The sequence below is a fragment of the Palaemon carinicauda genome, chromosome 13 (genome assembly GCF_036898095.1).
Source record: "Palaemon carinicauda isolate YSFRI2023 chromosome 13, ASM3689809v2, whole genome shotgun sequence".
NCBI classification, from domain to species: domain Eukaryota; kingdom Metazoa; phylum Arthropoda; class Malacostraca; order Decapoda; family Palaemonidae; genus Palaemon; species Palaemon carinicauda.
Window position 1 is genome coordinate 97,863,423 of NC_090737.1, and position 15,000 is coordinate 97,878,422.

At 33.4% G+C, this 15,000-nt stretch overlaps 1 protein-coding gene across 1 annotated transcript; it reads right to left on the minus strand.

The window, feature by feature from the left end:
* Positions 1–1,694: 1,694 nt before the first annotated feature.
* LOC137651995 (U-scoloptoxin(01)-Cw1a-like) lies at positions 1,695–4,708 on the minus strand. Its single transcript, XM_068385203.1, has 2 exons — positions 4,570–4,708; positions 1,695–2,963 (listed from the first exon to the last, which is right to left on the minus strand). The coding sequence occupies exons 1-2, from the start codon at positions 4,592–4,594 to the stop codon at positions 2,575–2,577; spliced, it is 414 nt and encodes a 137-aa protein (XP_068241304.1). The 5' UTR covers positions 4,595–4,708; the 3' UTR covers positions 1,695–2,574.
* Positions 4,709–15,000: the final 10,292 nt, after the last annotated feature.

Here is a 15,000-nt window from a genome sequence, read left to right on the forward strand (position 1 = left end):
TTATCTGTGCAGTACTATTATTCAATGGAGTCAGTTTAGTAAACATATCTAAACAGAGACTATTGTAACTACTTTCATTGTAATTAATATAACACTTGTATGCAGTATAAAAACACATTCATATACTGTATATACTGTATGTATAAACACACACACACATATATATATATATATATATATGTGTGTGTGTGTGTGTGCGTGTGTGTGTATATTTATATATGTGTGTATATATATATGTATATATATACAGTATATATGTATATATGTATATATATATATATATATATAGATATATATATATATATATATATACATATATATATATATATATATATGTGTGTGTATGTGGTAGTGTGTTTTATATTGTCTGCATTATATACTTTATACTGTACAATAAATGTCTATAAATGTGACGTCAATACTAATATATATAGTGATCTCTTTTATCAGACATGTTCCCATAGGTTACTTACTTCATGGATAACCGTATGTAAAGAAGAAAAATACTAGTCAAATTATACATTATCAACTCTATTAAAACTCAACAACAGTTGAATGTTTCTCTTTACTTAGGTTAAGAAATAAAGATAATTCCGAATTTCATCTATTTTGTTTTTTAATAATTCTTGGTGGAGGAATGCTTGGTCTCCGGGTTATATTGGCATTTGCTGTAGGTAGGCCTACTGTATTATCAAGTATTGTAAGATTTCGTTCCAAAATTAGATTCTTACAACAGGTAAGATTCCGTCTAGGACATTCATTGTATCCCCCCTTATGCAATTCCTACAGCCAGAAATGAAATATGCTTACAGTGATGGTTAACAACCTTATTTTTCAGAGCTTTAGCCCTCCATTATTACAATGCCAAAGATTCGATAGGATGTAATAGCTGAGTTTATGGCTTAGCAACCAAATCTTATAAAAAAGTTGCTTCACAGAAAATTAAAACAGATCTTAAGAATCAACTTTACAGATTCTCCTCTGTCCTCATACACCTGACAATACTGAGATTACCAAACAATTCTTCTTCACCTAAGGGGTTAACTACTGCACTGTAATTGTTGAGTGGCTACTTTCCTCTTGGTAAGGGTAGAAGAGACTCTTTAGCTATGGTAACCAGCTCTTCTAGGAGAAGGACACTCCAAAATCAAACCACTGTTCTCTAATCTTGGGTAGTGCCATAGTCTCTCTTCCACTGTCTTGGGGTAAGTTCTCTTGCTTGAGGGTACACTCGGGCACACTATTCTATCTAATTTCTCTTCCTCTTGTTTAGTCAAAGATTTTATAGTTTACATAGGAAATCTTTATTTCAATGTTGTTACTGTTTATAAAATATTTTATTTTTCCTTGTTTACATTCCTCACTGGGCTATTTTCCCTGTTGGGGCCCTTGGGCTTATAGCATCCTGCTCTTTCAACTAGAGTTGTAGCTTAACAAGTAATGATAATAATAATAATACAATAAGTCACAGTTAGTTCCAAAAAGTCATATGAGTGACTAACCTACGAGTTCATTCATTGCTTTATTTCGTCAATTTGCTAAAACTTCACAACAAATTTCACTCTACGGGACGAACGTAAGACTAGCAATTTCATCATAAAATCAGCGATAAAACACTTGCAGAAAACCTTAGCAGCCTGGTGTGAATCACAAGGATCCACAAGGATACAATAAATGAAAGTTAATTTGCGTTTATTGTAATTTTATTTATGATAATGCATAAACTTAAAAACCTTTTTTTGTACTTGCAATCAACAAGAAGCATAAAAATCTATCAAGAGGGAAATATTACAAAACGAACAAGGAACGTAAGAGACCATAACAGATACAAACACAAACAAGGAGTAAAAAATAAAAAAGTAACAATTACAAAAATCAATCTTCAATACTTAATAACAAGAAATAAAATAACATATCTGAAGCTAATTTTGTTACAGCCACTGGGAACAACTGAACTCCTATAATCATGAAAATGGAATAACAGCTTTATGCATATTATAAACATAGAAGTATTGACTATGTTGAGTCAGATCACACGTCTTAATCGACTTATGTTCCAATAAGTAGCTACGAAAATAAATGCAACTTTTATATGACTTCAAAGTCACTCAGTGTTTTGAGGCGAAACACTTCAGCAAAGCAAAGCACTTCTACCAACTTGACTAAATGGCCAACAAAATATTAACAGTGGAAGCAAAAAAGTTGGTCGTATCGAACAATGAGCGTAAGTTGAGAAAGGTTGTCAGAGAAGCCAAGAGATCGCCAGTTTGGAATAATTTTTCTGCTGTTTTTTTCATGGGATTATCTTAATATCCATACGTTTGGAATGATCCTAAGAATCTTTGAAATTCTTATTTCATGAAATGCTAACATGGAATTCTTATTCCATGAAATGCTAACTTGGAATTTTTATTCCAGCAAATGCTAACTCGGAATTTTTATTCCAGCAAATGATAACTTGGAATCCTTAGGCCATAGAACTGACATGGAATATTTAATCGAAGAAGCTGTAACCCTTATTCCAAAACGAGCTGATCTGGAATCCTTATTCCAGATAAATCTAACTCGAAAGCCTTATTCCAAGAAATTCCTGTCGGTGCGGCCGAAGTATTCGTTCACGTAGGTGTACTGAGCAGCTTGCTCGCAAGGCAGGGCGTTTTCGGGGAAGTCGCAGATGAGGCGCTCCTGGTCGAACATCGTCCCTTCGCCACAGAAGAAGGAGAACTGTCTGGTGATGACATCCCCGAAGTTGATGTAAGGCAGACAGATGTGGAAGATGAGGCAGCCATTAGCCGTGTCGGCGTAGTAGCCATAAGGGAGGTTGGCGCAGCTAAAGCCGGTCACGATATTGCCCAAAATCAGGGATGCGTTGGAGGGGAGCTCAAAGAGATCCGGAAAGCTGTCCCTTCTATGGCGGATTCCTGGGACGACGGAGGCGGCTGCTACTGCTGCTGCCACAAGAACTTGTGGAAGGAAAATTGATTTTTATGCATTATGGAATTAAGAGATACAATCGTTGCTATCCTCATATCTCTAAAAATATATCTTTTTCTTACAGTTAATGATAAAAGAGCTAGGAAAAAAGAAAAAAAAATTATTCGCTTTTGAACGTAAATGTATATCATTATCATTTTAAAAGCGAACTGTAGTATCTGATTATCTATTGATATGGAATGAAATCCACACTTCTCTCTGTATTTATACTTTTCTTCACATGCTTCTGTTACACTAACTATTAAAAGAAAAAAGGTGAATCCATTTAAAAAAAAGTGATGTGATGACATTCACCGGTAACTGTTATATAATTAGTAGAGGAAAAGAGAATAAGAACGGGAAATATGTATTTCATACATACAATATATATATATATATATATATACATATATATAAATATATATATATATATATATATATGGATACAGATATACGAACTTTTTAATTCTGATTTCTTACTGACATGTTAATCTTTCATGTATAATCAACGTTGAAGTAATCTATCGTACTTTTCTTCTGTTCAGATGTGTGTGTGTATATATATATATACATATATATATATATATATATATATACATATATATATATATATATATGCATATTATTCCAAAATGTGAAAATTTTAAACCCAGGGAAAATAGCCTATTTGAAGAAGATCAGACAGCACAATGCAAGTGACGACAAGAATGCTTTTGTGAATATTTAGGTTGAACGTTGCGTCGAGTTCTGGTCCTACGGTCAACATGACTCTCACTGCACATAACTCCCCATCTCTGTCACAGTCACTTTCTTTCTCTTCTAAAAAAAAGTAGCTTTTCTACCACATGAGGATCAAATTTAACATCATGTGAAATTTGAACTCCTCCGAACCTTTTTGGTTTCTGTAATGGCTTGGTTTGAAAAAGACAAAATAAAAGAAGATAAGTATATCCCCAGTCAAGAATAAATTAAACGCCGTTAAAAGATAGCAATTTTCAAGTCTCATAAACAACTTCGGAGGTTTAAGATTAGGGTTTAGGTCCCTGTTTTGGATGTTATAAAAAATGAAACTTGCAACGAACCATAACAGTCTGGTGTTAGTGACAATGGGCTACGTATATATTCTAAAGTTTTTGTCAAGGTGAAGATATATTAAAAGGGGTATTATGAATGTTACTTTATGCTCTAGAATAGTAATATAACCCAAGCATATTTTGAACAGCCTATGGGTAATCAACATTCTCTCTCTCTCTCTCTCTCTCTCTCTCTCTCTCTCTCTCTCTCTCTCTTTTTATCATAAGTATTTTTTTCTCTTTAGAAGAGCTGACTCTAGAACACGCCACACTTCCTCGCCTTAATCTTCACTAAAGCATTTAGTGATAAGAATACTAAGTTATATGAAATACTCAAAAAAAAAATCTTCACCGGCAAAAAAAAAAAAAACTATTTTCAAAACAAAAAAACTAACTATACAACAAATAGACATGTAACTATAAAGAAAAAACTATTGTCGAATATCATATCAGAGAAAAATAAGTAAGAAATATTAAACCCAACTGAATCATAATTAAGAAAAAAAAATGATTAAATTCTTACCGAAGGCGACGGCGATAACTTTCATGGTTGCGAAGAGATGGAGTGAGATTTTTTTAGCCAAGGAAATAGAAGATGGAGACGTGAAAATATACCACAATTCTCGAAGAGGAACGCTTCCTTGATGTTGCTTAAGAGCCAATGGGGAAATGTCTGCTGAAGTGTGGCACCGGACGGCCTTTATATACCCCAGATGTCGAAGTGACAGGGCAACCAGCGAGCTAGCTGATACGACAGAGAGAGAGAGAGAGAGAGAGAGAGAGAGAGAGAGAATGCGTCCTCTGGATTAAAAATAAAAGTGGGAGGAGGAGGGGGGGGGGAGAAGGAGGAAAAGTATCAACCACATTTTAGGATCATACCTTTGTCCTTTCATTTAAAGTGGTGCCAGATCCTTGCCGTCTGGCAGGACTTTCCCCGTTGGTCTAGGACCCCCCGTTGGTTGGTCTCAGCAGGGAATGGAACGCCCTGCTCTGACATAAAGACCACCTCAGACTATTTTGATTAGAGAGATGATTAATTTTCGGTGACATTTCACTTTTAGTTTCATTGACTTTCAATGTATAATTACACGAAAAAATTAAGATAAAGTGAATATTGGATTCAAAAGAATATAGAAAAAATTTGGTGAACTAAGACAAACTCCTACAAATACGCACACACATATACATAAATACACACACAAATATATATATATATATATATACGTATATATATTTATATATATACACACATATTTCTCTCTCTCTCTCTCTCTCTCTCTCTCTCTCTCTCTCTCTCTCTATATATATATATATATACTTTATATATATATATATATATATAGATATATATATATATATATAGATATATATATATACATATCTATATATATATATATATACAGAAAGAAAGAGAGAGAGAGAGAGAGAGAGAGAGAGAGAGAGTATGCGTGTATTGGTAGGAAGTTCTTTTAATAAACCCAATTTTTTCTATTGATAAATGATAATTGAACGAGAAAGACAATCAGATTTGTAGACAGACTTACAAACAGACAGCTTCAAGTGAGGACTCCATAACGGGATAAAGCAACTGAAATGAAAGGGGAAGCTCTTATGAAATTTTAATCATATAAAGATCCTGTTTTCCAGTATATTTTTATTTCATTATCTTACCAGTATACTGGATATAAAAAGGACCTGGATCACAGAAGTGAAAGACTTGAAATGGAACTTTCTACATTCATGCAAGACGTTTCAACATTGGCTTCGACGGATTTCTTCAGTACTGTGAAGATGTCACCTCGCTGATAAGTCAGAAATCTCGCGGAAAAGTAATAAAAAGCAACATTCCCTCGCTCAACCTGTTAGAATGTCAGGCCTCATCTTGACCCAGTCGCTTGTCACACCAAACTCCAAACAATGATGTTGTGCGATGACATTTCTTGTTTCATGGATCAGCCCGGTAGATATCTAGGAATTATGAAATTCAATATTGACCACGAGTTAATCAGAAAAAAAAAAAAAAAAAACCATACATACAGTCAAAAGGAGAGATAAATGACTGAAGTGAGTTTTTTTCATGAATTATTATTATTATTATTATTATTATTATTATTATTATTATTATTATTATTAGCTAAGTTACAACCCTAGTTGGAAAAGCAGGATGCTATACGCCCAAGGGCCCCAACAAGGAAATACAGCCCAGCGAGGAAAGTCCATAAGGAAATAAACTACAAGCGAATCAATAAATAATTAATATATAATATTCTACGATCAGTAACAGCTTTAGAATAGATCTGCTATATATAAAGTATAAAGAGAGAGTTGTCTCAGTCACATTCATGTCCTGATAAAAAACGAAGAGCGGAGAGCGCATGGATAAGGGTCTCTTCTATGAAATAATACCACAAGTTACTGATAACTTTAACAAGCATTAGAAGTTGGATAATAACAGCATTGGGTTATGATAAAGCCATTAAAGCCAAAGAAATAGTTAAGAGTTAAGATGAAGGTTTCAAGAACTATCCACAGACGAATTAATCCGGATAAACGAGTGAAATGACAGTTGTATCCAGTTCTTGAAAAAAAAATAAAAAATAAAAATATGTTTGCTGGCCAAACGTGAGAAGGCAGTTTTCAAAATGCCTTTTGCCGGGTAAGTTGATCCTCTTGTTGCTGAAATTGTCATGGTTTTGAAGTACGTTTATAGTCTTGATAATGTACATGCACTGAACGTGCCACTGCGTTTACTTTTATTCGTTTATTTCTTGAGAGAGAGAGAGAGAGAGAGAGAGAGAGAGAGAGAAGTGGACATTTTGGGTTACAGATTTTCCTTCTTTTCTTTTAATTTCTTTAAAGATTCCGTTTTTTTGGAAAAGAGAATTATAGCTCAATATTAACATAATAGTATTTATTTATTTCAAATTCACTGTATCATAGAAATGGTATTAGTAAAGAAAAATCATCTTAAACGCTTATATGAAGATATTTTTTCTTGCATGCGATTCCTGTTACCACAGTCACAGTAACTTGATATCCCAATTACTGTGTTATTAACCTTGGTAAGACAGTCACTAAAAGTTCCTCAGGTGACGATTACGTTAAGAACTGGTCATTTTAATTTAGTTACGGAAAAAGAGAAATAAAACCAAGAAAGTTATAAACTACACTGTTAATTATTTGCATTAAAAATATCGGTAAAAATCTGACAACATTTATACAAGGATATTTTTACCGTTTTAAAAACAGTTATGTTGACGTAAAAGAGTAATATTACGGTCACCAACCCGTAATAGATAATAAAGAAGAAAAGTCGCCTGTATTTTACTGAAATACGGCTGAGAACAGTGTATTTGTTACGGAGAAATTCCCATAAAAAATTACGTTTTTTTTTCTAGCAGTGAAAAAAAGAAAAATAACCATCAGTCAAATGGAAGTATAGGAATGATCCTTTTCTACACTTCAAAGAATCTAGTTTCTGTTAGTAGTGCTTTTGTGAACAGATTCAGCAGCTTATACTTATTATTTGAAAAGCGCAAACGGTTGTGAAAAAAAGCAATAACGATAGCAAAAAAAAAAAAAAAAAAAAAAAGATAGCTTCGTATTTCCTACTTCCCCCTTCAATCTTCTTTCGTGAGAAGGACAAACAAAAACAGAATTATAAACCTACAGACAAAGAAGCCCCAAGAAGTCTTAATCCGAAGAACCATCTGATCCTCCTTGGACGCAGCCTAACAAATATGGACGAAATGGAATCACTAACAAAGCAGCTTGATTAGATAAACACGCACGACGAATGCTATCACTTTATCGGCCAGCGAACGAGTTGCAAATATTCTCAGCCATTAGAGAAGAAAGGGCCACACCCGTTAATTTACTATTAATACTTTTACTTTGCATTATTTTCATATTTGTAGTTCACGGAAAGGGCACAAAGGCACAAGCATTCCCAGATTCCAGTTCGTGCACAATTTTATATTATGTACATTTATATACGCAGATACATACTCACACATATACATACCTACTCACATACATAAACACATACACACACACACACACACATATATATATATATATATATATATTATATATATATATATATATATATGTGTGTGTGTGTGTGTGTGTGTATATATTATTTTAAAAAGAATGCTTGTGATAAACATGCTGCTAATTCAGATTACGAATAAAAGAGAGAAATAAACTACAGCTTTCAAGAAACATTTAAAGTCATGTTTAATTCCCCAATTTGCATGCTAGTTAAATCAAAACACTTACGCACGCGCGTACACTCACAGACACACACACACACACACACATATATATATATATATATATGTATATATATATATATATATACACGCATATATATATATACATATATATATATATATATATGTATATATATATATATATGTGTGTGTGTGTGTGTGTGTGTACGCACAATGATATCCTTGGAATATTTTTGTTACTATACACATTTGAATCAGAGCTTTAGGCATAAATTAAAGAAACTATCCACCTAACACTATTTTATTACGCTGTCGTGAAGGACCAGACTTTAATTTTGTGTTTTCGGTCTTGCTATCTTAAAAGAAATTCAGATATCATTTACGTGAAGTGGATGAGACCTTTACTTACTTTGATAGCGTGAATTAAAGATAGCAGTAACAGCCATAAGTAGACAATGTATGAAATTACAAGTACGAGCCCTTTCTTCCTCTTGCCTAATTTTCATACGCTAAATATGGTCGAATAAAAAGTCTTTCACAACCATCTTTTTATTACACTCTTATAGATTTATAAGAAGATAAGATGAAACATTTACGCTTATTTATGCAATATCTTTAAATATGTTTGCCATTTTTTTTTAAATGTGTTTCCTGTCAGTATCATTATTCAACGTCACTTTTGCTACCTCAAGCACTCGTATGTTTAGCCTTTTCTAAGTATCTACCTATTTTCTTGTCATAGTCTCACTTAAAACTAGTAACAGGTCATTGGGTTCCATCAAGTTAGGCTTGATAGGTCAGTGACCTCCAAGACTGATGTTAGTGCTATAGTAGTTTACCATATTAATCTTCGACACAGTTATGATGTAGAGAGCAATTTTCAAAGCAGAAACGGGTACTATGTTGATATTTTGTTACTTTCATTTATAGAACTACTGGTATACTTTATTTGACTCCTGATATTTTTCTTCAAATTTGAACCCAAACCTAGGCTTTCATTCACTTACCAACTGCACATTACTTTATCTGATATCTATGCACACACATTCACACACACATTTACACACACACACACATTTATCCAATCTCGACCCCTATTGCTTTGGGTTTCCTTCTTACATTCGTTTGAGATTAAACTACCTACACTACTTATGTACTGGTGATTTTTATTTTGGCAGAACTCGCCAGTATATGACAGAATCAAAAGTAATTATCACGGAGAATTTAATCAACCACTTACTTACGCTATTGTCATAGAATTCTAACCTTTGTATATCCTATTACATTTATAGTTTAGTTTGTCATGAAAATTTTAATGGATACCTTTGAAGTACCTCGCATACCTTTCATGGCCAGCTTTACAAAATCTATCTTCGTTACTAATTTTTTCCTATTTTAAAACTAGAGGGGTACTCAGTAAAGAGCAAGCCTTTGTTCGCCATGCCAAATAGTCTTATTTTTCTCCTAACTCTATTGGGTATTTATACTTCGATGAATTTCCTTCAGAATCTAATGGATGTGTCCTTGGGTCATACCTCACATATCCACCAAGTTTCGTTGAAATTGGTTCGGTGTTTTTTTGCATAATGTCGTTCACAAACAAAAAATAAACTAACGAAATATTTGCCATTTACTTAACATTGATATTATTTACAAAATACTAATACGTACGTGCACTTTGATATATTTTACTCAAAACAGTACAGAATCATCCTTGTGTCGTACCCAACATGATTGGTCCAAATCGGTAAAGTAGTTTTTGTGTAAAGTTGCTCACAAACAAACAAATAAGTGAATAAACTAAGAAACAGACGATGGGGGGTGGGGAACGGTTGAATACATACCCTTCCCAAGATCTCCGACTTTGGCGAAGGAAATAAATATTTGGAAAGTCTATCTGTCTTTGAGAGAGAAAAAAAAAGTTATGCTTCTTCATTATCCTTCTTCTAATCTTATCAGATATCGACATAGCTGGAAGTTGGTTTCCGTGTGAGGTAACCTAATGTTTATATTTTCTTTGCATATCACAGGGGATGCTCCTACCATTACCATATAACTATACCCTACTTATTTCTTCTTTATCTCACTACTTAATTCGCACCTCACGAAGATTACCAATATTCAGATCATGTAGTAAGGCCTAATTCATTGGAGCCTTTCAAAAGAAAATTTAATAATTTCAAATCAGCTTGAACCAGTACCTTTGTTTTTTATGTTTGGCATTATTTGTGGATTTTTATTAATTTGCCTGATATCTTATATATATTGCTGTCCGCCGATTTATTTTTTAAATGCATTTACTCTATTTTTCAAAAAGTGGCTTCCTATTCTGTTGTAACTTACTATAAAAGGTTATTTCATACTAATGTAAGTTTCTTTTTTTATATTAAAACAACAACAAAAATACCAAGAAGATGATAATAATAATAATAATAATAATAATAATAATAATAATAATATAAATGATGATGATGGTGATGATAATAACACGTTCAATTATGGAAATGGGTGAATTTGTGAAAGTGAATATCAATAGTTCTGATATATTCTGTCTCTTTTAGTTCGAACGTATCAGGTTTTTTATTTACTTTCGTTCCCCCCCCCTCTCTCTCTCTCTCTCTCTCTCTCTCTCTCTCTCTCTCTCTCTCTCTCTCTGCGCGCGGTCAGTTTGGATGCAGTATATTGCCTATCTGTCCCTAATGCATAAATACATATGTTCTGCATAGACAATGCCTATATACTTTATTTTCTTCTCAATATACTAACGAATTATTTTTTTATTGTATTTTTTCTTTAAGTTAGGACAAGGAGCATACTCACTCAAAGGCTACAATAAGGCATAAAACAGTGAATCAAATAAGTAAATAATAGTTTATCAATTCACTGCATTGTCATTATACAGTATGTTTTAGTGTAAACTGCAGAATTCCTGATTCTCATCTTCCTGTGAGCCTCACTTTTACGCTGTTCTTATAAGATCAAGATGCCATTATATGTTTATAGTTTTGATATTATACTTCTGTCATTTTTTTATTCTTCGTGTTTTCTTAAACAGAGAACTGAAAAGCAATATCAAACTGCATTTGTTTCGTTCTTTCCAATGATATAATGATAATTCTATACCTTCATTGTTTCGTGAGTATTTCATCAGATGCCTTGGTCATTTTTCTCACCAAATAGTCTACCAATTGAATTGACACACTCTCTCTCTCTCTCTCTCTCTCTCTCTCTCTCTCTCTCTCTCTCTCTCTCTAAATGTAAATTATCAAGATATATAATAACACAATACCCCTTAAGTAATTAATTAGATGTCAATTATTCTTAAACCCCTTTTATCTACCAGTTGACATCACTTTCAGTTCTCATTAAGTCCCACTGTCACTTGCACAAGACCGCAACGATTTTTTTGCAAGAATAAGCATCGCTTCGTTTTTAAACAATCTATACTAAAAACTTCTTTTTTAGATCTAGTGGTTAACAAATACAGCAATAGGGCCACTTCCAGGATATGTTACTCATATCCGCTCTACTAGGAAAATTTCCAAAAATATCTCAATGCCTGTTCACTGTCTTTTTTCCGCATATTGATGTAAAGAAAAGTCATATATGATCACCATTTGGATGTGTGACAGAAAATTAAAGTAAGACCTTATTGACAAAAAAGCTTACGTGTCCTTCTGAGGGGCATACCGTAAGCGTGGGGCCACTAACTTCATCTCAAAAATTAATGCTCGGAAATGTGCAACTCAGGGCCCATCTTCTCTTTTCCATCTCCTTCTAAGATTCTAATTATCGAAAGCTCCCTTACTTCATACGAACATTTGCTAATTGTAGATAGGATAAAAGATAATAACCATAACATAAACAACTCAACACAATATCTGTCAGTTTCGGGAAAAGGAGGCAAAGGCTCAGATTACTCGATTAAGGGGACGAGGGAAAGTCAAGCAGGAGACGATTCACCGAGATGGGGTCAGTTATAAGTATGCGGATAGTGACGGTCCTCCTGCTCGTTGGGGAAGAAGATAAGGGAATCAAGTCGGAGAGGGATAACTCTGATAGGCCTTTCACTATTGATACCTAACCCCCCCCCCCCGTCTCTCTCTCTCTCTCTCTCTCTCTCTCTCTCTCTCTCATAACAGAAGTTTAAAAATATTGTCTCTTTCTATCTCTATCCTGTAAATGCTAGAATATTAAAGGTACTCTCTCTCTCTCTCTCTCTCTCTCTCTCTCTCTCTCTCTCTCTATGTATATATATATATATATATATATATCCTGGGAATGCTAGAATTTACGAGGTACTCTCTCTCTCTCTCTCTCTCTCTCTCTCTCTCTCTCTCGTGACGGTTTCTTGCCAGGACACTTTCTAAATATCTCCCTTTTGATGCTAAGAGTCTCATCCGATGATCTTAGTTCCGTACTATACCAATCAATTCAAGGTTTACGAGCACAGTATATCCCATATACAGTAGTCCATAAAGTATAGGGTACACTGTAAAATCGTATGCCGAGACTTTATGATCACATATGTCAAACCATACGTATATGTTAAGCATATTGATATCATATCTTCCTGAGTGAGTTCATACGAGACCTCTGTTAGTTGTACATCATTCTTAAAGAAGTTGTTATCATTGCTGCCTGTAAATGATAAGTGAAAATTTTAATTTTATAAACATAAGTCTGAGCATTATTCTAGAGAGCTTTGTGATTATTTGTGGCTTTCATTCTTTCTGGATTGGAAGATGTGAACTGCAGGGTTAACAATTTGTGTTCCTTACAGTTCACTTCCAGAATTTGGGATTCACTACCTTCTTATATGTTTAACAAATAATTTAACTGTCTCATTTTTAAAAGGGGCGTATGTCATTAAGCTAGATTAAAGGTGATGCGTACCCATGTATTAGCTTTAGTGTGAAACTCAGAAAATTCATGCTGTATTTGAAGCGATAATTACAGATACAATGCAATTGAATACCAAATATTGTTATCACTCCTGATAGAACAGGTGTGGAATTTGTGTTATAAATCTTATAGAATTTGAATAAGATGACCATATCCTTTTCGATCTCTTCCCCATGAAAGGTTACTTTAATTTTGTCTTTTTTTTTTCCCCTTTCGATTAGGGAATGAGTTTATATTTAGCCAACCGATCTTTTAGATAAAAATGTATTAATATTCCAGATTTAGGGTTCTTCATCTCTTTGTTTTGACCAATTATTTGCATTTTGCTTCTTTCAATAATTTTAGAATATCGATTTGCAATGGACGATGAGAAAGTTTTATACTACTAATAATGTGCAGAACATTATCTTATTTTTTTCTGACTAATTTCTATGTTCACAGTTACTTCTCAGTCTTTCTCAATATTTGTATCTTTTCTGTTATTCCAATTTAAATTTTCCTTTTTCATCTAATTGTCATTCTGACTATTCCATGCCAATGGAAACACATGTCGATCAATAACAATAAACAAATCTAGTTGTTTTCATACAGTATTTATATGTGTAAAGACAATAATCTACGGACACTTTCTCGCAACTGGTTCCCATGCAAGTACACTGAAAAAAAAACCGTAATTTCAATCGGAAATTCTCCGTAAAAATATACTGTTCCCAGCTGTATTTCAGTAGAATACAGGCGGCCATAATTTTACCTTATTTTGTTCTTATATTTTACGGGTTGGTGACCGTACTATCACTCCTTTACGTCAATATATCCGTTTTTAAACGGTAAAAATCCTAGAATAAATGCTGCCAGACATTTGCCGTTTTTTAGTGCAATTTTTTCAGTGTATGCAAATGGAACGTCCATTTTCTTGTGGTTTGGTGGGGTACGTAACGTCTTTAGGAATCAAGACTTGATTCTCATTTGTTTTACGGTCAAGCATGACGGCATAGGTGCATTACTAGACAAGCCTTAGAAAAGAATCTATGCAATAAGAGTTAGTAAAGTCCTGATGTGCATTATTTGAAAGGTAAGGTTACCGGTAGTAACCCAAGGTTTATGAATCAGGCTCTAAATACATACATATGAATGGGGTATATTTTAATAATAATAATAATAATAATAATAATAATAATAATAATAATAATAATAATAATAATAATAATAATAATAATAATAATAGACAAAGAAGAAGCAAAAAAAAAGAAGAAGAAGAACTGATCAAAGAGACTAATAAGGCTTTGAAAATAAAAGTCTGAAGACAAAGCAGAAAAATTTAATAAAACAAAGCAAAATTATCAATTCGCTTTAATCGGAGTCGGTGTTGTTGCTTAGACAATGAACACGCATAAAACTGACAAAGGAATGAACAAAAATGAAAATAAAATCCTAGTAAACAAGAATTGCACAAACAAATGAATAAACTTATTTTAGTATCCCGATGAAAATTTTCCTTATTCCGAGTAATCTTGTTATCTAACCAAGCTTAACCCCATCGACACAGGCCATTCAAAACAATCTTCAAAAGCACCTTCACCAATATTCGAAACACGTATCTTTTATAATAGATATTTCATTCTCTTTTGTATGATTATTGTAGAACTCAGCAGCTGTTTCTTTCATTTTGCTGTTGAACCTCTGAACACTCTCCAGCTCCTGATTTCTCCCATTCTAACCTTCCATCTCGTTTTCATCTCTTCTTAAAGTCTGCGAGTAATCTTCTCCATTTTCTCTTCTATTTCTGAATAATACTTTGGCGACAGACATGGTAC